This window comes from Haliotis cracherodii, unplaced genomic scaffold (assembly GCF_022045235.1).
Source record: "Haliotis cracherodii isolate W230 unplaced genomic scaffold, xgHalCrac1.p SCAF_18, whole genome shotgun sequence".
NCBI lineage: Eukaryota > Metazoa > Mollusca > Gastropoda > Lepetellida > Haliotidae > Haliotis > Haliotis cracherodii.
The window spans coordinates 10,942,830-10,968,314 of NW_027266273.1; the positions used below are offsets into that span (position 1 = coordinate 10,942,830).

The 25,485-nt window shown below is 42.4% G+C and overlaps 1 protein-coding gene across 1 annotated transcript in view; it reads right to left on the reverse strand.

Moving 5' to 3' along the window:
- Positions 1 to 25,485, reverse strand: part of LOC139465764 (macrophage mannose receptor 1-like) — a 71,998-nt gene that overhangs the window by 21,995 nt on the left and 24,518 nt on the right. Inside the window, exons 17-33 of the mRNA XM_071247652.1 lie at positions 25,131 to 25,301; positions 22,757 to 22,873; positions 21,781 to 21,894; positions 19,890 to 20,048; positions 18,428 to 18,516; positions 14,701 to 14,854; positions 14,086 to 14,139; positions 12,987 to 13,166; positions 12,190 to 12,356; positions 10,950 to 11,066; positions 10,240 to 10,352; positions 9,068 to 9,213; positions 8,137 to 8,339; positions 4,068 to 4,195; positions 3,278 to 3,330; positions 1,777 to 1,944; positions 449 to 493 (exon numbers count right to left, since the gene is read on the reverse strand). Coding sequence (XP_071103753.1) covers positions 449 to 493; positions 1,777 to 1,944; positions 3,278 to 3,330; positions 4,068 to 4,195; positions 8,137 to 8,339; positions 9,068 to 9,213; positions 10,240 to 10,352; positions 10,950 to 11,066; positions 12,190 to 12,356; positions 12,987 to 13,166; positions 14,086 to 14,139; positions 14,701 to 14,854; positions 18,428 to 18,516; positions 19,890 to 20,048; positions 21,781 to 21,894; positions 22,757 to 22,873; positions 25,131 to 25,301 — 2,178 coding nt within the window. The remainder of the gene's footprint in view (positions 1 to 448; positions 494 to 1,776; positions 1,945 to 3,277; positions 3,331 to 4,067; positions 4,196 to 8,136; positions 8,340 to 9,067; positions 9,214 to 10,239; positions 10,353 to 10,949; positions 11,067 to 12,189; positions 12,357 to 12,986; positions 13,167 to 14,085; positions 14,140 to 14,700; positions 14,855 to 18,427; positions 18,517 to 19,889; positions 20,049 to 21,780; positions 21,895 to 22,756; positions 22,874 to 25,130; positions 25,302 to 25,485) is intronic.

Genomic DNA, 25,485 nt, shown 5'->3' on the forward strand with positions numbered 1-25,485 from the left:
TAAGTAATTTTCTTATTTCAGGATCCCAGAAAGTAGTCATAAAATCAGGATCCCCTATAAACGTAATTAAATCAGGATTCTACAAATAAGTAATTTTCTTATTTCAGGATCCCAGAAAGTAGTCATAAAATTAGGATCCCCTATGATAAGTGATTAAATCAGGATCCTATAAATAAGAAATTTTGTTATATGAGGATCCCATTAATAAGTAGGGTGGGATATCTTAATTCGATATATCTCATCATGGTCCTTGGGCTTCACTCATTCTTTGTTAAGTGGTGGGTCGAACCAGGGTCTTAAGCGTGACGGGCAAACACTGTTACCACTTGGCTAACCAACGACCAGGGAATCCTCGGACATTAAAGCGAGAGAGAGGAGGATCTGCTGTTTGTTATGGTCGCTAACAGTACATCATGTTGGATGCTAACCCATGTCGAAGTACACCTACATGTTGATGCTGCCGGTGGTGTGGGGGTCGTCGTTATCTGGATACCTACAACAAGGAACGCATGGGTTGAGAGATAGAGTCAGTAAGTATCACTAATTTAATTAATGTGAGAATTGTGTGAGTAAGTGAGTATGATTTTACGCCGCTGTAAACAATATTCTAGCAATATTACAGCGGGGGACACCAGAAACAGGCTTCACGCATTGTACCCATGTGGAGAATCGAACTCAGGTCTTCGGGTGACGGGTAAACGCTTTGGCCACTAGCCTACCCCACCGCCGCTTGTGATAATTATGGGTACAATTATTTTTGATGAAAGACCACAATTTTCTAAAATAATACATACACAACATGTTTTTAAAAGATGGGATTTTCATCAATTCTTACATAGAGGATGATATTCTTGATAACATATCATGAAGAATTAGAATATGAGGAACTCATATTTCGTGATTTTATCCATGTACATAGGTTTATCATTATTCGTTGAATAATCTAACCGTGTAATTGGCCAGTGGCCGTTTCGTATACCCTATAGGAGTCGACTGGCTAAACTGGGCCTTCCTCATATCGCAAGTTGATGTCGGGCGTAGGGAACCGGAAACCAGTTTAGTCGGCTGGCCGACCTCTGCGGATATCATGGCGTCATAATGTTTGATGTGACGTCACTTTATTTGTCACGTCACAATTGACTAAAATCCAATAGTGGTCATAAGATATTCATCGAAACTAAGTATTATAACTTATGTCTTTATAGGCCATATCCGTAAACGCGAGTCACAAGCTGGGTATGTGGACTTTTGCAAGTTCGTGTACACGCCGTTATCTTCGATCTCTTGGTGTAAAAGCCCATGAAGAAAGAAATAATTGAAATGAAGAAGTTGCAATGCATATCAAGCCTTTGAATGGCATTTAGAAGTGTTACACATGAGAGAAAGAGAGATTTGTGGATGTCAACTTCTTTATTATGAAGAGTGAGTATTGATTTACGCCGCTTTTAGCAATAGTCCAGCGATATCACGGCAGGGGGACACCAGAAAAGGGCTTCACACATTGTACCAATGTCGGGAATCGAACCCGGGTCTTCGTCGTGACAAGCTAAACAAGGCTACCTGACACCCCCCCCCCCCCCCCCCCCCCCCACCCCCCCCCCACCCCCCCCCCCACCCACCCCTATATTATGAGGAACACAACGTTTCAGAGTATATATTTACTCCTTCAACAGGTTATGAAGGAGTAAGGAGATACTTCCCAACGCTGTGACGTTGGCATCCATAAATTAGTCTCTCTCCTACAATGCATAGTTTATTGTACGCAAGGGACCCAACCTCTTTGCAGCTGGCACATGAAGTGTTTAGCCGCGTAGCAGTAGAAGTCGTTCCAGGAGTTGGAGACAAAGTTGTATTCGACGCAGTCCTCTTGGGCGTTCAAGTTGTTCGGTTCCCCCTTGGCCCAATTGCTGTATGCGAATGGGGTCCCGTCCGTCCACTGGTACCCTGGGGTGTACACACAGAGCTGGTTCATTTCATAAGTCTTTAAATATCGTAATAACAATATACAGTATACTACGTTTATAACGAACACGCTTATAACGAACTGATGGATACAACGAACTGTTTTTAGTCCCGCCCATTTGCTGCATATATGCTCATGGTTATAACGAACTAAAAAATTAGAGTTCGTTATAACAGTAGTACCACAGCACTGTAGCTGTGTGTGTGTGTGTGTGTGTGTGTGTGTGTGTGTGTGTGTGTGTGTGTGTCTGCTTGTACTAGTCCGGACTGATGCCGATTTTAGGGCTAGCCCACTGAAATACCATGCCGCAGTTTAAAATGAATACCCCACTCATATACTCCGAACCAACCAGTCCTTGTATTATCCCCTTAATGTCGAGCGCCAGGCAAGGTAACAACAACTATCATCTTTTAAGTCTTTTGGTATGACTACTAGACAAAGGAGGCGGTCCAATATCAAAGAAGCTGAAGCCATGTAACTAGGACTGGGACGAGTCCAAATATACTACCCGGTACCCGACCCTACCCGGGTACCCAGTGCAGGTCTCAAGAGTAGGGAACGAAATGTCTGATTGGTAATTGTTTTACCGCATTCCTGGCTACAACTGTTTAGATATATGTATCAAACAATCAGAACATGCGTTCATTGAAGTTAAATCTTTACTCAAACATTTCCAAGTCAAAAGTGAGTGAGTGAGTGAGACCCGACCGGCCGATTACCCGAGTTCCCCTTCCCAGCCCTACAGGTAACATATGAAAACCAAATATGAAAAATTGAATAAAAACGCCTGTGTGAATGAGTGAGAAAGTGAGTTGGGTTTAACGCCGCTTTTAACATTATTCCAGTTATATCACGGCGTGTCAGCTTTATATGGGAGGAAATCCCGAAGTGATGCAGGTCTCAGACGTTTACCACTTCGGTGAAACCCACGAGCACGGGTATTGTGCTGACAAACCTATTAACATAATCGGGGCGAACCGGGATTCGAACCCACAATCATAGGTTTCGGGCATGCCCAAGGGACGCAACTCTGCACAGCGAATCGCGGGGCCTTGGACGATTTGGCAATGTCTTCATTTAATATGTATGATACAGTATTTCAGTTATGAGTGTCAGTTGAATGTGGGAGGAAAGCTCAATGTGATACATGTCCAAGAAGTAACCTCATTAATCCACGAGTATGGGAAATGGCGCTAATAATCCAAGAAACACTATCAAGGCGAGTTTGGGATTCGAACCCACAATCACAGGTTACTGGTTCGCTTAAGGCACAGCGGCGCCTGACGTTCTTAAAAGGTACACATATATACAAACCATCCTCAATATCCCGGTCGTTCAGCCCTATCCAGAAAGATCTAGTTCCGTTCCTGTAAGTAAACAATATTAACAATTCCTTCAGCCGAGTATGAGGTCATCTTTTATACTGAATTTCGAATATATTATTCTGTATATTACCTACTTCCATTGTCATAATGCTGAATTATTTAGAGGATAAAAATAATAAGTGTGCCGAGACGAAAAGCCATAATGAATGTCAAATGTGCATTGTTTACAAGAGGAAACAATTTATACCCAATAACAAGGGTGTATTATACAGAGAAGGTCATAATCGATATCAAAACTGCATTATTTAGAGGACAGAATTCATAAGCAATAACAAGGTAGCTTCATACAGAGAAGTATTATAAGCGATATCAAATTTACATTATTTACAAGAGAAAACGATTCCTCACCGATTAATAAGGGTGTTTTATACAGAGAAGAAGAATCATAATCAATATCAAATTCATTAGGATACAAGTGTGAATTATTGAAGATAGTATTATAAAATATCCAATGTCATTATGAGAAGAGATTTATAACTAATGTCAACATTTCACTATTCAGAATTGGAGAAGATTAATAACTGACGTCATGTTTCCATTACTACTATTTAGAAGAGATTAAAAAACGAGTCTGAAAAGAGAAGCCTTATTACAGATACCACGTCTGAATTATGTCAAAGCAAAACGGATTATTGTGTAAACCAAATCTGAATGCCTTGAAGGAAAAGATAGTATTATATGTAACGAAGATTCCGTTCCATCTGCCAGGCTCAGCTTACCCTACTATTGTTTGGAAGAAACTCTCGAGAGTTGAATTGTAGATGCTGACGAGGTCGCCCCCGAAGCCTTGGCAGAGGTCCCTGGCCTCCGTCCACGTCTGGAGCGTAATGGCTTTCCCCCCGTAGAACTGTCAGAACACATAATATACAGATACAGTCACACAGAACAGGCTTCCCTTTGTAGAACAGTCAGATCACATGACATGGTATACAGATACAGTCACACAGAACAGGCTTACCCCATAGAACAGTCAGATCACATAATATACAGATACAGTCACACAGAACAGGCTTACCCCCGTAGAACAGTCAGAACACATAATATACAGATACAGTCACACAGAACAGGCTTTCCCCCGTAGAAGTGTCAGATCACATAATATACAGATACAGTCACACAGAACAGGCTTTCCCCCGTAGAAGTGTCAGATCACATAATATACAGATACACTCACACAGAACAGGCTTTCCCCCGTAGAAGTGTCAGATCACATAATATACAGATACACTCACACAGAACAGGCTTCCCCCCGTAGAAGTGTCAGATCACATAATATACAGATACAGTCACACAGAACAGGCTTTCCCCCGTAGAACAGTCAGAACACATAATATACAGATACAGTCACACAGAACAGGCTTTCCCCCGTAGAACAGTCAGAACACATAATATACAGATACAGTCACACAGAACAGGCTTACCCCCGTAGAACAGTCAGAACACATAATATACAGATACAGTCACACAGAACAGGCTTTCCCCCGTAGAAGTGTCAGATCACATAATATACAGATACAGTCACACAGAACAGGCTTCCCCCCGTAGAAGTGTCAGATCACATAATATACAGATACAGTCACACAGAACAGGCTTCCCTTTGTAGAACAGTCAGATCACATGACATGGTATACAGATACAGTCACACAGAACAGGCTTACCCCATAGAACAGTCAGATCACATAATATACAGATACAGTAACACAGAACAGGCTTACCCCCGTAGAACAGTCAGAACACATAATATACAGATACAGTAACACAGAACAGGCTTACCCCCGTAGAACAGTCAGAACACATAATATACAGATACAGTCACACAGAACAGGCTTACCCCCGTAGAACAGTCAGAACACATAATATACAGATACAGTCACACAGAACAGGCTTTCCCCCGTAGAAGTGTCAGATCACATAATATACAGATACAGTCACACAGAACAGGCTTTCCCCCGTAGAAGTGTCAGATCACATAATATACAGATACACTCACACAGAACAGGCTTCCCCCCGTAGAAGTGTCAGATCACATAATATACAGATACACTCACACAGAACAGGCTTCCCCCCGTAGAAGTGTCAGATCACATAATATACAGATACAGTCACACAGAACAGGCTTTCCCCCGTAGAACAGTCAGAACACATAATATACAGATACAGTCACACAGAACAGGCTTTCCCCCGTAGAACAGTCAGAACACATAATATACAGATACAGTCACACAGAACAGGCTTACCCCCGTAGAAGTGTCAGAACACATAATATACAGATACAGTCACACAGAACAGGCTTTCCCCCGTAGAAGTGTCAGATCACATAATATACAGATACAGTCACACAGAACAGGCTTTCCCCCGTAGAAGTGTCAGAACACATAATATACAGATACAGTCACACAGAACAGGCTTTCCCCCGTAGAAGTGTCAGAACACATAATATACAGATACAGTCACACAGAACAGGCTTTCCTCCGTAGAACAGTCAGATCACATAATATACAGATACAGTCACACAGAACAGGCTTTCCCCCGTAGAACAGTCAGAACACATAATATACAGATACAGTCACACAGAACAGGCTTTCCCCCGTAGAACAGTCAGAACACATAATATACAGATACAGTCACACAGAACAGGCTTTCCCCCGTAGAAGTGTCAGAACACATAATATACAGATACAGTCACACAGAACAGGCTTTCCCCCGTAGAAGTGTCAGAACACATAATATACAGATACAGTCACACAGAACAGGCTTTCCCCCGTAGAAGTGTCAGAACACATAATATACAGATACAGTCACACAGAACAGGCTTTCCTCCGTAGAACAGTCAGATCACATAATATACAGATACAGTCACACAGAACAGGCTTTCCCCCGTAGAAGTGTCAGATCACATAATATACAGATACACTCACACAGAACAGGCTTCCCTTTGTAGAACAGTCAGATCACATGACATGGTATACAGATACAGTCACACAGAACAGGCTTACCCCATAGAACAGTCAGATCACATAATATACAGATACAGTCACACAGAACAGGCTTCCCTTTGTAGAACAGTCAGATCACATGACATGGTATACAGATACAGTCACACAGAACAGGCTTACCCCATAGAACAGTCAGATCACATAATATACAGATACAGTCACACAGAACAGGCTTACCCCCGTAGAACAGTCAGAACACATAATATACAGATACAGTCACACAGAACAGGCTTACCCCCGTAGAACAGTCAGAACACATAATATACAGATACAGTCACACAGAACAGGCTTTCCCCCGTAGAAGTGTCAGATCACATAATATACAGATACAGTCACACAGAACAGGCTTCCCCCCGTAGAAGTGTCAGATCACATAATATACAGATACAGTCACACAGAACAGGCTTTCCCCCGTAGAACAGTCAGATCACATAATATACAGATACAGTCACACAGAACAGGCTTTCCCCCGTAGAAGTGTCAGAACACATAATATACAGATACAGTCACACAGAACAGGCTTACCCCCGTAGAACAGTCAGAACACACAATATACAGATACAGTCACACAGAACAGGCTTTCCCCCGTAGAACAGTCAGAACACATAATATACAGATACAGTCACACAGAACAGGCTTCCCCCCGTAGAACAGTCAGAACACATAATATACAGATACAGTCACACAGAACAGGCTTTCCTCCGTAGAACAGTCAGAATACATGGTATACAGATACAGTCACACAGAACAGGCTTCCCCCCGTAGAACAGTCAGAACACATAATATACAGATACAGTCACACAGAACAGGCTTCCCCCCGTAGAACAGTCAGAACACATAATATACAGATACAGTCACACAGAACAGACTTCCCCCCGTAGAAGTGTCAGAACACATAATATACAGATACAGTCACACAGAACAGGCTTCCCCCCGTAGAACAGTCAGAACACATAATATACAGATACAGTCACACAGAACAGGCTTCCCCCCGTAGAACAGTCAGAACACATAATATACAGATACAGTCACACAGAACAGGCTTCCCCCCGTAGAACAGTCAGAACACACAATATACAGATACAGTCACACAGAACAGGCTTCCCCCCGTAGAACAGTCAGAATACATAATATACAGATACAGTCACACAGAACAGGCTTCCCCCCGTAGAACAGTCAGAATACATGGTATACAGATACAGTCACACAGAACAGGCTTCCCCCCGTAGAACAGTCAGAACACATAATATACAGAATCTGATACAATTACACAAAAACTTTGTTTGTTTGTTGTTTAACGCCGCACTCAGCTATATGACGGCGGTCTGTAAATAATCGAGCCTGGACCAGGTAATCCAGTGATTGACATCCTGAGCATCGTGTATCACGTAATTGGGATATGATGACATGCATCAACCAAGTCAGCGAGCCTGATAACCCGATCCCGTTAGTCGCCTCTTACGACAAGCATAGTCGCCTTTTTCGGCAAGCATGGGTTGCTGAAGACCAATTCCCAATTGCGTAGATCGATGCTCATGGTGTCAATCACTGGATTATCTGGTGTAGACTTGTTATTATTTAGTATTATTTACAGACCGACGTCATGTAGCTGGAATATTGCTCTGTGTTGCGTTAAACAACTAACAAACAAAGCTTGCAAGATCAGTCACTGGATTGTAAGGTCCATGCTCGACTATTAACAGGTCGTCGTCCTAAAGCTGGCGTATTGCTGAGTGCGACGGTACACGCACGTACACCCATAAACCGCCATAGAATATGAACATAGGTTTACCCTATAGCAGAGATCATTGTAGCCATGCCAGTATTTGGGGCATGGTAGGGGGCTGGGCGCGGTGGGAGGCTGGGTCGGGAGGGTGGTGTAGCCTGTCCGGGGGTACTCGCAGATGTAGGGTCGGTGATCGGTGCAGTTGTGGTTCTCCCACAAGCCGGCAGGGTGCCCGGTCCGGATAGCAACACACGTTTTTCTCTCGTTGCCTACAAACAGTGAGTGAGTGAGTGAGTATGGTTTTACGCCGCTTTTAGCAATATTACAGCAATATCACGGCGGGGGACACCAGAAATGGGCTTCACACATTGTACCCATGTCGGGAATCGAACCCGGGTCTTCGGCGTGACGAGCGAACGCTTTAACCACTAGACTACCCGACCGCCCCTTGCCTACAAACAAATATATATGACAGGAATGTATTATGCTCATGTGGAATTTCATTCAGTCTGTCACACTGCTGTCATGGTGGCACGTAGTGTAAGATCTGTCACAATATGTTTTGTATTGAGAGCCAACAATCTACTTCACTGAAACCTACAAACTTGACATCAGCAACACGCCTCGTTATACTCGAATCAGAATAGGATTTTGATAGGTTATATTGTTTAACTCAGAGAATGCGGTAAAAAAGATTAAACAGGCTTGCAGATAATCGATGTAACTTACAGTTAAACATGATAGGTTAGGTTAAAGATAGTCATCTGTCATCTGTTTGCTTAATCCTAAAACGAGGCTTACATTAGCGTCCTGCTATTTTAGCGTGAATGTGTTGTTCTACACTTAAGTCCAAATTGGCAGTTTCAGTTTTGGGAGGAAAATTCCATTGTGACGTATTCAGGTCACGTGCTACTTCAGGTCTTCCAGTCTTTTGGTTTCTCTCGATAACTTCCTTTAGGAACAGTATTGCTGTTGTTCTCTTATGCAAGGTCCTTACCGGTGTGAGTCTCGTACCAGGCAGTAAAATCAAGGACCTGACCGCTTGACCATTGGTATGTTCCAGGGTTCCGGTGGTCAGTCAATCCCACCCAGAACGCCGTTGGTTTGTTTAACATCTCAGCGCCAAGGAAGGCTTGAACATGACTGAAAAATTAACTGACACTTCATCTATTTTTAAGAGGAAGTAAGGGAACATGGTATCAACTAATGGTCTGTCCTGGCTTGAATATGTATATGCTACGCAAAAGATGTTAAAGACCATCCGTTTCTTTCATATTACTATAGTTAACCTGCCATTGCATGACATATACATGTACCACTCAAAAGAAGTTAAAGAGCATCCAATTCTTTCGTATTACTATAGTTAACCTGCCATTGCATGACATATACTACTGAAAAGAAGTTAAAGAGCATTCCATTCTTTCGTATTACTATACTTAACCTGCCATTGCATGACATATACTACTCAAAAGAAGTTAAAGAGCATTCCATTCTTTCGTATTACTATAGTTAACCTGTCCAGAATAGCTGGAGCATTGCTTAACATATTCACAGAGCTGCCCCCAAAGCGACCTCAAGACTACATTGTGTGAACTACCTCCCATTGGCTTACCACAGATGTAATTTTATTTCGCATTGTGCGATGGTGTATACTTCCTTGCAGTTACTATTTGAGAGAAAATTGGGTGGGTGCTGCCGGTAGAGCGGGACAAGTCATTCGTGCCCTTTTCGCGAACACCTGGTGCTCAAAGGCCCATTCATATAATTTTCTTCACTATTTCCCCCTTTACGCCCGATGGAATCTGTCCAGGCAGATTTATTATGTTCTGGCCTTGGCGTTTTGGATGCATAGCAAATGTCCATGTATTTTGCAATCTACTTCTCCATGACGAAGGGCACGCATCAACATATTAGTTTACATTATTGTTATAGAGGAAAGAAAAGCATGAAAGGTTTCATCCTGCTGCTGGAAGAATAGGACAAGTCATATTTACCATTTTCGCGAACACCTGGTGTCAACACTGATTCTCGCCGATCTGTTCATATAACAGTTCTAAACTATTTTGCCTTCTACGGCCAATGGAATAGTCGGATAATCGAGACTGGTTATTCTCTGGCATTGACGTTTATATTTGTATATCTTTATAGATTCAGATATAAGGGGCCTACCTGCCAGTGATGGTGGCGAGGTGTCCCTTGTTAGCTATACACGCCCTCTCGGCATCCCGCCACGTCTTCGACGACCACTGGAAGTCGTAGCATGTAGCGTGGTAGCCCATTTGCTGGACGGGAAGGAAAGGTGTTCTTACATACAATGTACGTGTGAAAAAATATTAAAATTGACATTAAATTCATCTCATGCACCTCCGTTAAACACCCATTTATTTGCGGCGTCAGGCAGCAAACACTTAATTTGTATTGTGAGTGGCGGGTTCTGCCGGTAGAGCGGGACATGCTTACCCTTTCCGCGAACACCTGGTATCATCACTGATTATCAATGATCCATTCATATACCTTTCACAACTTTTTGTCTTTTTACGCTCAATTGAATTTGTTTGGGGATAATCGAGAATGGTTATTCTCTGACATTGACGTTTTATATTTAAAATAATAGATTCCGCTCGATGTTAACCACATTCCTTCTAGATTTAAGAGTTCAAGTGCCTGTGCGCCTGAGAGTTGGATTAACTGTTGGATTAACTTTTGGATTAACTGTTGGATTAACTGTTGGGTTGATGATTATCATACAATTAGAGCAATCAGACAGTGGTGTTTGAATGACTTGAATCAAACTTGCATGCCAAACAATTTGCCTGAGCCAATCCCAACCCCCTTTATCATATTCTCGTGGAATGTTATAAAGTAGCAGGTATACACACAGCTCCTTGGCAACCCGTGCCCAACTCCAGTTGGGAGTTTGGTATGATGGTCATTGGCTTTTTGCACACGGCACCACTCAGTGACTCGCTGCAAACACGGTCTTGCCAATAGGGGTACTGAAACACGAGAAGGGGGATACACGTGATCTACATTCACTATAAGAACGAATTCACTGATGAACCCTATTTTTCAAAAAAACAAAACAAATAAAAATCAGTAGAGTGGTGAAACATTATCTCAAGTCAAATCTACTCGTTCACAAACAAAGACACGTAAGGGTACTTTTTGGCCCATAGTACAACATAATTTAAGAAGTAAGTACAACATAAGATTGAAAACTAGATGTTGTGGTATGTGTTCATTTCAACACATGCTTTTCTGTACATATGACAGTACTAAATGTATACGTGGGCTAAAATGCGTCGAAATGTTGATTTATGAGTTTTCAAGAAGGATTTGCTAAATGTTTGAACAAGAGCAAGTCCGTGAAGGCGCGACAGGAATTTATTCGCATGATCTTTCAGGATTATTACAAATGGATATATTCCTGATTCGCCTGGGTCTGTTTTATTGTGACCGCCTCCATGGTCTAGTGGTAGAGTGTCCGCCCCGGGAGCGGAAGGTCCGGGGTCCGAACCCCGGCCGCGTCATACCAAAAGACGTTAAAAGATGGTACTTGTTGTTACCCTGTCTGGCACTCGGCATTAAGGGGCTAAAACAAGGACTGGTCGGCTAGGAGTCAGTAACTGCGGCATGGTATCTCAGTGATAAATCGACATCAGTCCGGACTACAAGCAGCCACACAAGCTCACACACGTACATGCACGTCGTTATATAAGTGCAATAATCTTGGACGTGACGTTAAACCCAATTTCACCTCACCTCTGTTTTATTGTTTGTTGTTTAACGCCGCACATAGCATTATTCCAACTATATGATGCCGGTCTGTACATAATCGAGTGTGGACCAGACAGTCCAGTGATTGATATCATGAGCATCGATCAGCGCAATTGGGATATTATGGCATGCATCAACTAAGTCAGCGAGCCTGACCACCAGATCCCGTCAGTCGTATCTTCCGACAAGATTAGTCGCCTCTTACGGCAAGCATGGGTGACTGAAGACCTATTCTAACCCGGATCTTCACGGGTCCTGTTTTATTGAGCCAGTGTTATTGACTAATTGAAAATTTCTAAATGTACGAAACAAAGGAGGATAATGTCATCTAAATGTACTAACGTCTGCTGACATGGCAACACAGTCCTCGTCATGTCCCATCCAGTTGTTGGGTTCGTTCCGGGCCCAGTGTGTATATGACACCGGCTGGCCGTCCTGCCAGGCGAATTTCATCTCTATAGTCTGATCATTGAGGCCTATCCATACGAAATGGCCGTGTTTGGCTAAACCTATGTATAAACAAACATATGCGTGAGTGAGTATGGTTTTATTGCTTTTAGCAATATTTAAACAATATCAGGGCGGGTATCCAGAAATCGGCTTCACATGTTTTACCCATGTGGGCTTTCGAACCCGGGTATTCGGCGTGACGGGCGAACGCTTTAACCACTAGGCTACCCCACCGTCCCTAATAAACATATGAATATGACCAATAGAACCATGTGTCTCAGTGATTATTTTAGTTTTATCAGCTATTTACAATATTTTGGATGAATTATTCATGAAAGTCGGTCACTGAGATGCAATTCTTATCTCGCGTCACTTTTGACAGAACAAATTTGTCCAATGAGCAGATTTGATTTTCAGGTTTATTTAAATTCCGACTGTATCAGTCAGCATTTGCTAACCCCGTTGTACTTGTCTTTGTTGTATAACGCCGCACTCACCAAATTTCCAGATAGATGGCAGCGGCCGGTAAATAATCGTCTCTGGACCAGACAAACCGGTGATTGATATTATGAGCACGACATGAAACGACGACATCCTATCATCAAAGTCACCGACTATGCGATCCATTTTGAGGCCTTTAATAATAACCACAGGGACCTACCTATTCGACCCCTGTCCGTTGTACTCACTCTTTGGGATTATACTGTAGACCATCTTATTTTCACCATCGTCAATGATGCTGGCGAGTTTAGCTCCTTGGTATCCGCACTGAGTGACTGAGTTGCTCCACGAACCTGTGTTCCAGGCGAAATAATAGCAGGAACCCCGATAATTGTGCCAATTCTGGGGACAGTGGTATGAGTAGCCAGCTGAAGATAGAGTGAGTGAGTTGATTTAACGCCGCTTTTAACAGTATTCCAGTTATATCCCGCCATATCAGCTTAATGTGGGAGGAAAGCCCAAAGTGATGCAGGTCTCAGACGTTTACCACTTCGGTAAAACCCACGAGCACCGGTCTGGTGCTGACAAACCTAGAAACATAATCGGGGCGAACGGGGATTCGAACCCACAATCATAGGTTTCTGGCGTGTTCAAGGGACGCAACTCTGAACAGCGAATCGCGGCGTCTTAGACGACTGGGCCAGCCGTGCCCCCACTAGACCACGGAGGTCCTCCCTTTGGACTTACTGGTAGCCAGAGGCTGGCGAGGATCAGCTTGGGTGTGAGGGTATTGGGTTCAATGTTTCTTTAAACAGTATTGATGTGGGAGTAATACCCAAAATGACGCAGGCCTTAGACGTTTACCACATCATGAGCATGGGAGACCGAGAAACCAAGAAAAATATCAGGCCGAAACGGGATTCGAACCCGCGATCGTATGTTTCTTGCACGCCAAAGGGACGCAACTCTGTATAACGAAATGCCGCGCCTTAGACAACTGGACCACATGTGTCCACTAACTAGGTCAGTTCAGTACAAACTTTGCTCCGTGGATCTATATTATAAAAATCGATAAATAATTACTCTCCTTTACCATCTGGAAACTTTCATCTATGTCATCCGAGAGCACGACAAAACGTCCACGGTAAGAAAATTCCTATCCTTGAATCTCATATTCTATTACCATGTACATAGACATGTTTTATAATGCCTACTCAAATGAAAATAAACATGCTAAAAACACCAAAATGTGTCAGTACTGAGGAGACAATCGTTGTGTAAACAAATTAGGACTGAAGTTTGGATTGGTTAGATTCAAAGTCTAATGCTACATTTCACAGCATCTACCTGGAACAGACTTGGGCGAAGTTGTCTGAGGTAGCGATGTCGCACCAATCTTACCTATTAAGAAAAAATAGAGAATATTTAAGATACAGGCTTTGTGCACGTTCATATATAGTTTCTTGGCATTGTTAAATCATAACATAAATCGTCAATGCCATGGAAGAATTAGTCTCGACTTTCTGCCAAAACAAATCCAATTTGGCTTAAAAGGCACAATCGCCATGAAAATCATACACATGGATCATTGAAAGACAGTGTTGACACCAGGTGTTCCTGTCTAACCCTTGCTTATCAAGTGATCTGCACCACCTGGATATCAGGTTAGTCAAAGATGAACAGTAAAACCCCGTTAATCCAGACACTACCGTTCCAATTGAAATCGTACGGATACCCATTTCCGGATAAATGAATCATGGAGATATAGTACTGCGCAGAAGGCGATATCAATATCATTTTTAAAAAAAAAATCCAAATTGTTGAATGTTAAATATACTGCACAACTACTAACGTTACCAAAGTTCCACTGCACTAACCGTTTCAGCGACCTTGTCAATAAAAGTGAAATATATCTTTATAAGTATTTTAAAAAGTTTTTAAAGAACAAAGGCGATTACTTACTCCCTGGCTTGGCACAGACGTAGTTTAATTTCGAGGTGCAAGCGTAGTCGTTGTATTCGCCGTACAGCGCGGCCCCATACGTCATCAACATCGCCACACAGTCCTCGTTGCCTTGCTGGTTGGGCTCGCCTGGTTTCCACTGAATGACCCCACTCTGAAGCACCACAGACGTTACCATGACAACTGTCAGACAGAACCCTCTCAGTGACTCAGGGGGTGAGCGCATTTATGACGAAGTTAAAGTGCAAGTAACGCGAATAAAATGATTGCAATTTCGTTGAAATATAAATTTTCCAAGATACATTTATTGGTCAATTCCCGAAAAGACCAGAATCATAACATTCGTAGACAGTATTTATATGCTCAAATACAAAAGGCTGAAATCACACGCTCTGCAATCGGAATAAAAAATATAACTATTGGGGCGTGGCCCAATGTTATTAAAATCAGATCTCAGTTTTCGCTACCGAGAAGCGGTTTTAAAGAGATTGGGGCGTGGCTTAAAGCTGCCGAAGGTAAAACATAGGACATGATTGACTGCATGCCTCATACCCTTCCTCTTACCTGTTATTATAGAATGATCTATACAGAACAACACAAAAAAGATGGTTCAGAGCATTTTTATACATGTACAAATATAGATATACACTGACGTACAACATCATCGTCTCTCTCAACCAGGATTCAGTAGAAGAACAATGTCATCCAGGCAATGCTTTGTTGTCTTGTTCCCTGTTGGAGATTGTCTTTTAGGCGTTTGATACGATTTTCCATTTCTCAATGACACTATGTGTTGCTGCACTAAACTCACTACCATTTTCGCCTTATCTGCAGCCTCGATGTTCGTTATGACCTCGACAAATCTGTAGATGTCGGAATGATATTGAGGCATGAGTCGTCTCAGTCTCTTGAGGAATCATTCAAGGTTGTTGTTAGAGCGTTGGTCTTTTGTCTGGTGATGATTCCAAAGGGGATATGGAAATCTGGGTTGACTGTCGACACAATGCGTGATCATGTAGTCGTTGAAGGCCTCGGCACGGAGGAGGTGAGGTGAGGTGAAATGGGGTTTAACGTCGCGTCCAAGATTATTGTACTTATATAGCGACGTGCATGCACGTGTGTGTGTGGCTGACTGTACTAGTCCGGACTGATGCCGATTTATAGTGCTAGCTCACTGAGATACCAAGCCGCAGTTTAACATGAATATCCCACTCAGACACAGTATACTGACTCCGAGCCGACCAGTCCGTGATTTAGCCCCTTAATGCCGAGCGCCAGACAGGGTAACAACAAGTACCGTCTTTTGGTATGACGCGGCCGGGGATCGAACCCCTGACCTTCCGCTCTCCGGGCGGACGCTCTACCACTAGACCACGGAGGCGGTCGTCGGCACAGAGGGCACCAGGGCAGGAGTCAATCCTCACATCTTGGACATGGTCCAGGGGAGGTTTTGTTCGTTTCTTGTTTAACGCCTCACTCAGCAATATCCCAGCTTTAAGACGGCGGTCTGTAAATAATCGAGTCTGAACCAGACAATCCAGTGATTGACACCATGAGCATCGAACCACGCAGATGGGATACGATGACATGCATCAACCAAGTCAGCGAGCCAGACCTCCCGATCCCGTTACGTTATTCGCCTCTCACGACAAACATAGTCGCTTTTGAGGGCAAGCATGGGTTGCTGGAGACCTATTCTACGCCGGATCTTCACGGGTCTCCAGGGGAAGAAGTGCAAGACCTCGGAGACCTCGGCCCGTCGTATCCACTGCTGCATCCTGGAGATCGTCCATGTACATATCAGTCAAGCCGAGAACGTGTACAGTGCATCTATGTGGTGTGACGTACTATATTTCTCTTAACCTGGTCATAGTAGTGAGTGAGTGAGTTGGGTTTAATGCCGCTTTTCACAAAATACCAGATATATCACAACGTGTCAGCTTTATGTGGGAGGAAAGTCCGAAGTGATGCAGGTCTCAGACGTTTACCACTTCGATGAAACCCACGAGCATGGGTATGGCGCTGACAAACCTAGAAACATAATCGGGGCGAACCGGGATTCGAACCCACAATAATAGGTTTCTAGCGTGTTCAAGGGACGCAACTCTGCACAGCGAATCGCGGCGCCTTAGACGACTGGGCCACCCGGTCATAATAAATACGTGTAATGACATTGTATACCAAGTCTACTAAGCTTGAAGATCCGGGAGTCTTATTATATAGTAAGTGAGGGTTTAACGCCGCCTAACAATATTCCAGATATATCACAACGTGTCAGCTTAATGTGGGAGGAAAGCCCGAAGTGAAGCAGGTCTCTGACGTTTACCACTTTGATGGAATCCACGAGAAAGGGTATGGTGCTGAAAACCTTGAAACAAAATCGGAGCGAAGCGGTATTTTATTGTGAGTTTCATCGGATAACTTGTATCAACTCTGCTCATGGTTTTAATTTACAGTAAATATTCAAAAAAGGAATAGTTCAGAATTATCTCAAAACTCAAGCTGGCCTAGCATCCTATTTTCTTCAGAATTTTCAAACTAAAAGAAGATCAAAGTGTAAGTGTTGTTTGACTGAATTACTTATATGGAATATATTGTTTAGCTTTGTGTACAGTGTGCTTTCCAAAATGGGTCAGTAATGTAAACTGTGACTCAATCTCTCAGCACCTTATCTCCTGCAGACCGGCCGAATTAGAAGTGAGTTGGATTAGTCCATTACAACAGTAGGTGTTGTCTTAATTGATCACCATACCCTCTGTGTGACTACTGGCAAAATTGGAGTGTGTGACAAATGGCACTTTCTAGAGTTATGCAATACGGATAAACTTATTGTACTTTTTAAATATTATGTATATTTTATAGCCAAAACCTGCTTTTTAATTCTCCAACGAAGAAAAAATATTTTATATGGCTAGTTACGGGTGGTATATTTTCATACCCCTTTTACAACAATATATTTATGCTGTACATACTGTGATACATTTTAAGTCTCTCGTAACCCTTAACGGGTGGCTCACTTTTATGTCCTTTTATATGTATTTATGTTATTATTTCTGTGAGGTGAGACTCAAATAAACAATCTGTCTGTCTGTCTGTCTGTCTGTCTGTCTGTGTAACTAATGGGAGGGAACCAATCTATCGTGTGATGTTTAGCAGCTATTAGATACGTCAAGAAGAGGTAAATCAAGTGATGTTATTAGTTAATCCTACAAACATAACATTGCATACATAAGATGTGAACACGGTAATCAAACGGATGAGCAGAAAAAATGCGATTAAAAAGTCTGAGGCAAAAGCAGGCAAACTGGGCACCGGTCTGATCCTTAAACTTGCGCATCGCGTCTAACACAGGGAGCCCGTTTTAATCCCATTGGCGGATTTTCTCTTTTGGGGGACGATTTCGCCTGCCATTTTTTTACCGTCTCGTTTGGGCTATTGCCGTTTTACAAAGTTAATTTTAGTCAAGCATTTGTGGTGAAGTATTAAAATCTGTAAAGTTGGTTGCTATGTTGAGTTAACTTGCCACGAAACGTGTGCAGCCGACTAAAACCATGAACGGAGGGCGCGTTTCTTTGTGCGATCAAGCGTGTGATTTGAAAGTGCAAATCACCCCCCCCCCCCCCCCCCCCCCCCCAACACACACACACCTTCCACGCCAGATGATCAAAGATCCTATATATCCATTAATTAACATATCTGGCTATGTAGTCCTAAATGGCATTCTTACGGGAGCCTTGTCATCAAGCCACACAAATCCGCCCTCGTGTTTTTGGTCGTTCAAGCCAATCCACCAGTCCGCAGAGGTGTCGATGTGATCTGCATAAAGAAAGTTTATGGTTTGTCTTAGTTTGTTTGTTTGTTGTTTAACGCCGCAATCAACATTATTTCAGCTATATGACGGCAGTCTGTAAATAATCGAATCTGGACCAGACAATCCAGTGATCGACATCATGAGCATCGATCCACGCAATTGTGAAACGATGCCATGCATCAGCCAAGTCAGCGTGTCTGACCACCCAATCCCGTTAGTCGCCTCTTACGACAAGGATTATCGCCTCTTATGACCAGCATTGTCGCCTCTTAGGACAAGCATTGTCGCCTCTTGTGACAAGCATTATCGCCTCTTAGGACAAGCATTGTCGCCTCTTGTGACAAGCATTATCGCCTCTTAGGACAAGCATTGTCGCCTCTTGTGACAAGGATTATCGCCTCTTAGGACAAGCATTGTCGCCTCTTAGGACAAGCATTGTCGGCTCTTAGGACAAGCATTGTCGCCTCTTAGGACAAGCATTATCGCCTCTTATGACAAGCATTGTCGCCTCTTAGGACAAGCATTGTCGCCTCTTAGGACAAGCATTGTCGCCTCTTACGACAAGGATTATCGCCTCTTATGACAAGTATTGTCGGCTCTTAGGACAAGCATTGTCGCCTCTTAGGACAAGCATTGTCGCCTCTTATGACAAGCATTGTCGCCTCTTACGACAAGCATTATCGCCTCTTAGGACAAGCATTATCGCCTCTTACGACAAGGATTATCGCCTCTTGTGACAAGCATTGTCGCCTCTTAGGACAAGCATTGTCGCCTCTTATGACAAGCATTGTCGCCTCTTACGACAAGCATTATCGCCTCTTAGGACAAGCATTATCGCCTCTTACGACAAGGATTATCGCCTCTTGTGACAAGCATTGTCGCCTCTTATGACAAGCATTGTCGCCTCTTAGGACAAGCATTATCGCCTCTTAGGACAAGCATTGTCGCCTCTTATGACAAGCATTGTCGCCTCTTAGGACAAGCATTGTCGCCTCTTAGGACAAGCATTGTCGCCTCTTAGGACAAGCATTGTCGCCTCTTAGGACAAGCATTGTCGCCTCTTACGACAAGCATTATCGCCTCTTAGGACAAGCATTGTCGCCTCTTATGACCAGCATTGTCGCCTCTTGTGACAAGCATTATCGCCTCTTGTGACAAGCATTATCGCCTCTTATGACAAGCATTGTCGCCTCTTGTGACAAGCATTATCGCCTCTTAGGACAAGCATTGTCGCCTCTTACGCCAATCATTGTCGCCTCTTGCGACAAGCATGGGTTGCTGAAGACACCATGAAACATATGACACTATGACATATCAGACATTGCTCACGACATGACTGAGATGTGAACTGGCACAAATCAGGGTATTCAAATCTTGCCTTTTATAAAACCTAGCGTGTCTGTGTTGGAGATCTTGACCAAGTCTCCTTGTTGATGTTTGCACCAGTTACGGGCATTCTGCCAGGTGTTTTTGGCCTTGTTAAACTTGTAACAGTTGTGTTCAAATTCCATCCACCCGATATCGCACTGATAATACACTGAAAATCAACGTTCGAGATGCAGTTTGAATCACCAAATCATTGTACATGTAAACCAAATCATATCCGTCATATACAACCCAGGCCTGGTGTGAAATTAAAAGCATAATATGTTTACAAGTTCTGTCCATAACATTCATGAAATAATAAGTGATATCTGGAACCATCTCAGTCCATCACGGTCGTGTATGCATACGTTCTCCCCAAGTCATGAAGCATTGTCGATGATCATACATTTTTTCCCGTGTATCTTCTAGTGTGAGTGAGTGAGTTGTGTTTAACGCCGCTTTTAACAGTATTCCAGTTATTTCACGGCGTGTCAGCTTAATGTGGGAGGAAAGCCCGAAGTGATGCAGGTCTCAGACGTTTACCACTTCGGTGAAACCAACGAGCAGGGGTAAGGTGCTTAGAAACCTAGAAACATAATCGGGGCGAACCGGGATATCCGTATACCTCTTACTCCAAACATGTTGAACAGTATCGAAAGATAATAAACATTAACATCATTTTTACCCCTTAGGTCATCACATAATTTTCAATGAAATAACCCAATTTTACTAATACCACCTCCCATCAAACACTAGTTTTTACACAAGAGGTGGAGAATTGGGTATGCTTTGTTAAGGCTAAAATAAATAACAGTCTTGGTTCTCAGGCACCGCCCGCATCATCATAAAGTTCGCCGCACGTTTCGCTTTTATTTCAATTTTTTTTATAAATATATAAAAAATCCTTAAATATTCCTAGTCCAACTTGTATTCCAGTAGCTTACTCATCAAGGAATACATTTATGTAGGGAGGCCCGTTCCCTGGTTGATTGTGCACACTTGTTTTATTGATTACACAACTGTTTATTGGTTACATACTAGTTTGAACAACCAAAAAAAGACACCACCCGCCCGCACTATATTTTCAAAAAACATTGCCTGATAACCAATTCTTTTATTTATTTAAGCCTAAATATAACCCAACGTACAGAGTAGTGAACGAAGTGTAAAAATTCTGATTATTTGCTGTAGTTTTGTTTTGTCCTACCACAGTGTGTTGAGATTCACACAAACAAGAAACATGACAATAATAAGCTTATCAAGCACGAGAAGGGCGAGTGTATGATTGGGACCAATGGAGTAGAAAAGTGAAAAAAGAGAGAAGAAAACTATGATATTGGATAGTATGAAGAAATTGCCCTAATGAGTAAGCAATATAATCATATACAATGAAATAGATGAGTTTACCAACTATCATATTTGACATTCCTGTCAATAACAACAATCTTCTTATCACCTACACACTGTCAGGACTGCACTCTATAACTGTATGATCAAAGATAATTTTCCAAACTAGAACCTAAACATAAACCCGAATCAAACAAAAAATAACAAGAAGTAAACACCTGAAATAAACACAAATAACTCAAATTAAGTTAAGTTTACGATATAAATTGTCATTATATTTTTTGTAAAATGTAATGAAATAATCCTGTCTTTATGTATCTCTTTTCAAATCGCACGTACATTTTCTCGCGGCAATCGGCTGTGGAGATTTTATTAAAAAAGGAATTGGTTACCAAAAACTTGATTCCATTGGGCGCAAAAGACAATCAGCAGTGAAAATTACATGAATGGATCACTGAAAAAAATCAGTGCTGATTTTTTTCAGTGATCCATTCATGTAATTGGAAATCCTGAAATGTACACACACCGGCTCATATGCCACCTTGTGACAAACGTACCTGATTTTTTACAAATGTACCCCCTTCTCTCCGTACAGACGGTGTCATGCCAACGACCGGTGCTGGACAACACGGCTGCACAGTCCTCATTGTTGCCGTAGTTGTTGGGTTCACCTGAAGACAACAGACGCACCATCAGTTACATGCAGCTTCATCAACGTCCAAAACATTCGAGGATTTTAAGATCAATTTAGTTTGATGGTAAGCACAAGCTATTTTAGACTTCGGTATATCATGTTTATATCAGCATACAACCTTGTAACTATTTGCAATGTCTTGATAACTTCGGTGCACACACACACACACACACGCGCACACACGCACGGACATACACACACACGCACGGACATACACACACACGCACGGACATACACACACGCACGGACATACACACACAGGCACACACGCACGGACATACTCACACGCACGGACATACACACACAGGCACACACGCACGGACATATACACACGCACGAGCAAGCACACACACATACACGTTTATTAATAAGGGTGTTTACAATCTGTTCATATTCTCTTTTTGTGAAAACGGAGAACGTCTTGCTGTTGAGAAGATTCTTAAATTGTACTTTTATGTTGTACTTATGTTAAAACAAACTAATAATTGGTTCTAATAACTCTCTAGATCAGTCTTTTTACTGTTTCAAAGAACAAGATGTATAACTTCTCCTTGCCAACAACAGAGAGAATCTATATAGACTCATTACTCATATTATGCAGATTAGTTAAGTGCCCAAACCAGGGGAATTAGCACACACACCCCCCCCCCCCCACCCACCCCCACCCCTCCCCCTTTAACTTTAACTCCCATATATTTTGTTTAATTTCAGTTATACATGTAGTATAACATAAGAAGGATTCTCAACTACGGGAAAGTTACAAACTTACTGCCATCATTAGCTTGCCTCATGGTGTCTTGCGCATATTTCACGAACATATAATGGACTAACACATCTACCTGCATTCCAGTTCAGATAGCCAAAAGGCTTGTTGTCCGCCCATCTCCACCCGCCTTCCGTGCCAAGGTCATTGGCGCCTATCCAGTAATCTGCGGACAGCTTTCCTCTGATTCTCCCTGTAAAGGTGAACACATCACTGACATTTTAATACTTCGAAGAGCAAAACAAATTAGAACAGGATACGAATACTCCCTGTCGTTGAAATAATGTCTTGTAATGACATTAATTAATAGATTTGCTTCTGAGTGAAATGGGTCGGTTGGGTAGCCTAGTGATTAAAGCGTTCACTCGTCACGTCGAAGACCCGGGTTCGATTTCCCACATGGGTACACTGTGTGAAGCCCATTTCTGGTGTCCCCCGCCCTGCTCTCTCTGGCATATTGGTAAAAGCGGGTAAAACCATATTCACTGACTCTGAGTGAATTAAAGTCCTGTCAGTTATCAGTGTGCAGGGTCGGACCTGTGTCATGCTGGCTGCCTTCTAGTTTCATTGTTAAGTATGTCAAGTATAGAGTGAAATCTCGTTATTCCGGACACCGTTATTAGGACATCCCGCTTCCCGATTACTGCCAGGAACGTCGATGTCCCTACAAAGGACATTTAGGAGATAAACCTAATCTGTCATAGCATTTAAGGTGGTTCATAGTTGATTAAACACTGACTAAATGTCATTTTAAAACCCAATGCGTTATCATGACTAAAATGTGTTTTTTAAACCGGAGTCCTTTTCTTGCGCACGTATTCTGTTCAGCGATGCGGTCAGAACCATTTCACATTTAGTATAATTAACCAGTTAAATTAGATCATTCTTTAATGTTATGCTAGAATATTTTGAACCGATGATTAGTTTATTCGGAAATTAGGTGATAAGGACGATTTTATCGGGAAAGGTATCGCCCGGATTAACAAGGTTTTTCACTACATAGCAACGGTTGCCTCATGCCAGGGTAATGTAATCAAAAGAATGACTCGGTGCTCTCTGCATCTCTGTCAAACATGATTCATTACTGTCAACCGTTAATTGAATATGCACTCGTATAACGTGAATCACGGCTGTCTGCATGTAATGAAATTTCAAATGGGGTTTACGTGAATCTGCACGCGTAACAAACGCGAATCGCGACAGTCTACATGTAATGAAAGTTTCAAATGGGTTCGGTGAATCTGCACTCGTAGCAAACGTGAATAACTTCTGTCTAATGTATACGTGAATCTGCACTCGTAACAAACGTGAATAACTTCTGTCTAATGTATACGTGAATCTGCACTCGTAACAAACGTGAATCACTTCTGTCTAATGTATACGTGAATCTGCACTCGTAACAAACGTGAATCACTTCTGTCTAATGTTTACGTGAATCTGCAATCGTAGCAAACGTGAATCACTTCTGTCTAATGTATACGTGAATCTGCACTCGTAACAAACGTGAATCACTTCTGTCTAATGTTTACGTGAATCTGCAATAGTCTAGTACAAAATGTGAATCAAGTTCGTCAAAGTGTGCTGAAGAAGTTTGGAACGGTTCACGTGAACTGTACTCGTAACAAAATGTGAACCACGACTCTCCAAGTGTAATGATAGAGTTTCAAGGTTTACGTGAACTGCACTCGTAACAAAATGTGAACCACAACTGTCCAAGTGTAATGATAGAGTTTCAAGGTTTACGTGAACTGCACTCGTAACAAAATATTCCAGCTCCATGACGACGGTCTGTAAATAATCGAGTCTGGACCAGACAATCCAATGATTAACATCATGAGCATCGATCTTGCAGTTTGTATGTTTATTTGTTGTTTTACGCCTCACTGAGCCATATTCCATATATGGCGGCGGTCTGTGAACTGGACCAGACAATCCAGTGATTGACATCATGAACATCGATAAACGAAACTGGAATACGATGACATGCATCAAAGAAGTCAGCGAGTCTGACCACCCGATCCCGTTAGTTGCCTCTTACGACAAGCATAGTCAGACATACCAAATCGATTTGGAAGAGTCAAATCAAACCTTTCAAGTATTGCTGTAATCTATCTCCTAATAGATATTTTAGAGTTGCGTCACTCAAGAGCAACACTCTACAACAGTTACCTCCTTCTGATCCAGTGTATTATATCTTCATTCCATTTTGATAAATACCCATTCGACCCCATACATAGTTTCTTTGCGGAAGTGACGTCACCGCATCCATCGCTCCTATTTCTAAGCACATAATTTCTTTCGCTCCTGAGAGTAATTTGATTGGACGATTATTTTTAGCGCCGTGCTATTCGAATCGGACTAAAAACGACTGTGTGGAGGTGAATGGCTCAGTTAAATTTACCATAACATAATGGCGTCAAAATACACTGGATAATCAAGGATCCACTCACCTGTAATGAAGTAGGACTCCTCGCTCGCCTCGATGCTGGCCAAGCGTCCACCATGTGCCTTGCACGTGGAATCGGCGTCATACCAAGTGAGTTGTTGGTCACTAAACTGGTAGCAATAAGGCGTGCTGGGGTCAGATTCCCAGAATGCGCCGCACTTGGATGACCATGGTTCTGGAGATATTGTATGTGTATTAAAGTCTAAATTGCCGTGCAAAAGAACGTATACAGTTGAAAATAGGATTTGACCAAAAGGTTACAAACGTTATGAAAACGCTACCAGGCTGAAAACAGTCATCGATACACCGTCATAGGTAAGGTATGATACCGATATCATCCCCATCGAATGTCCATTTCT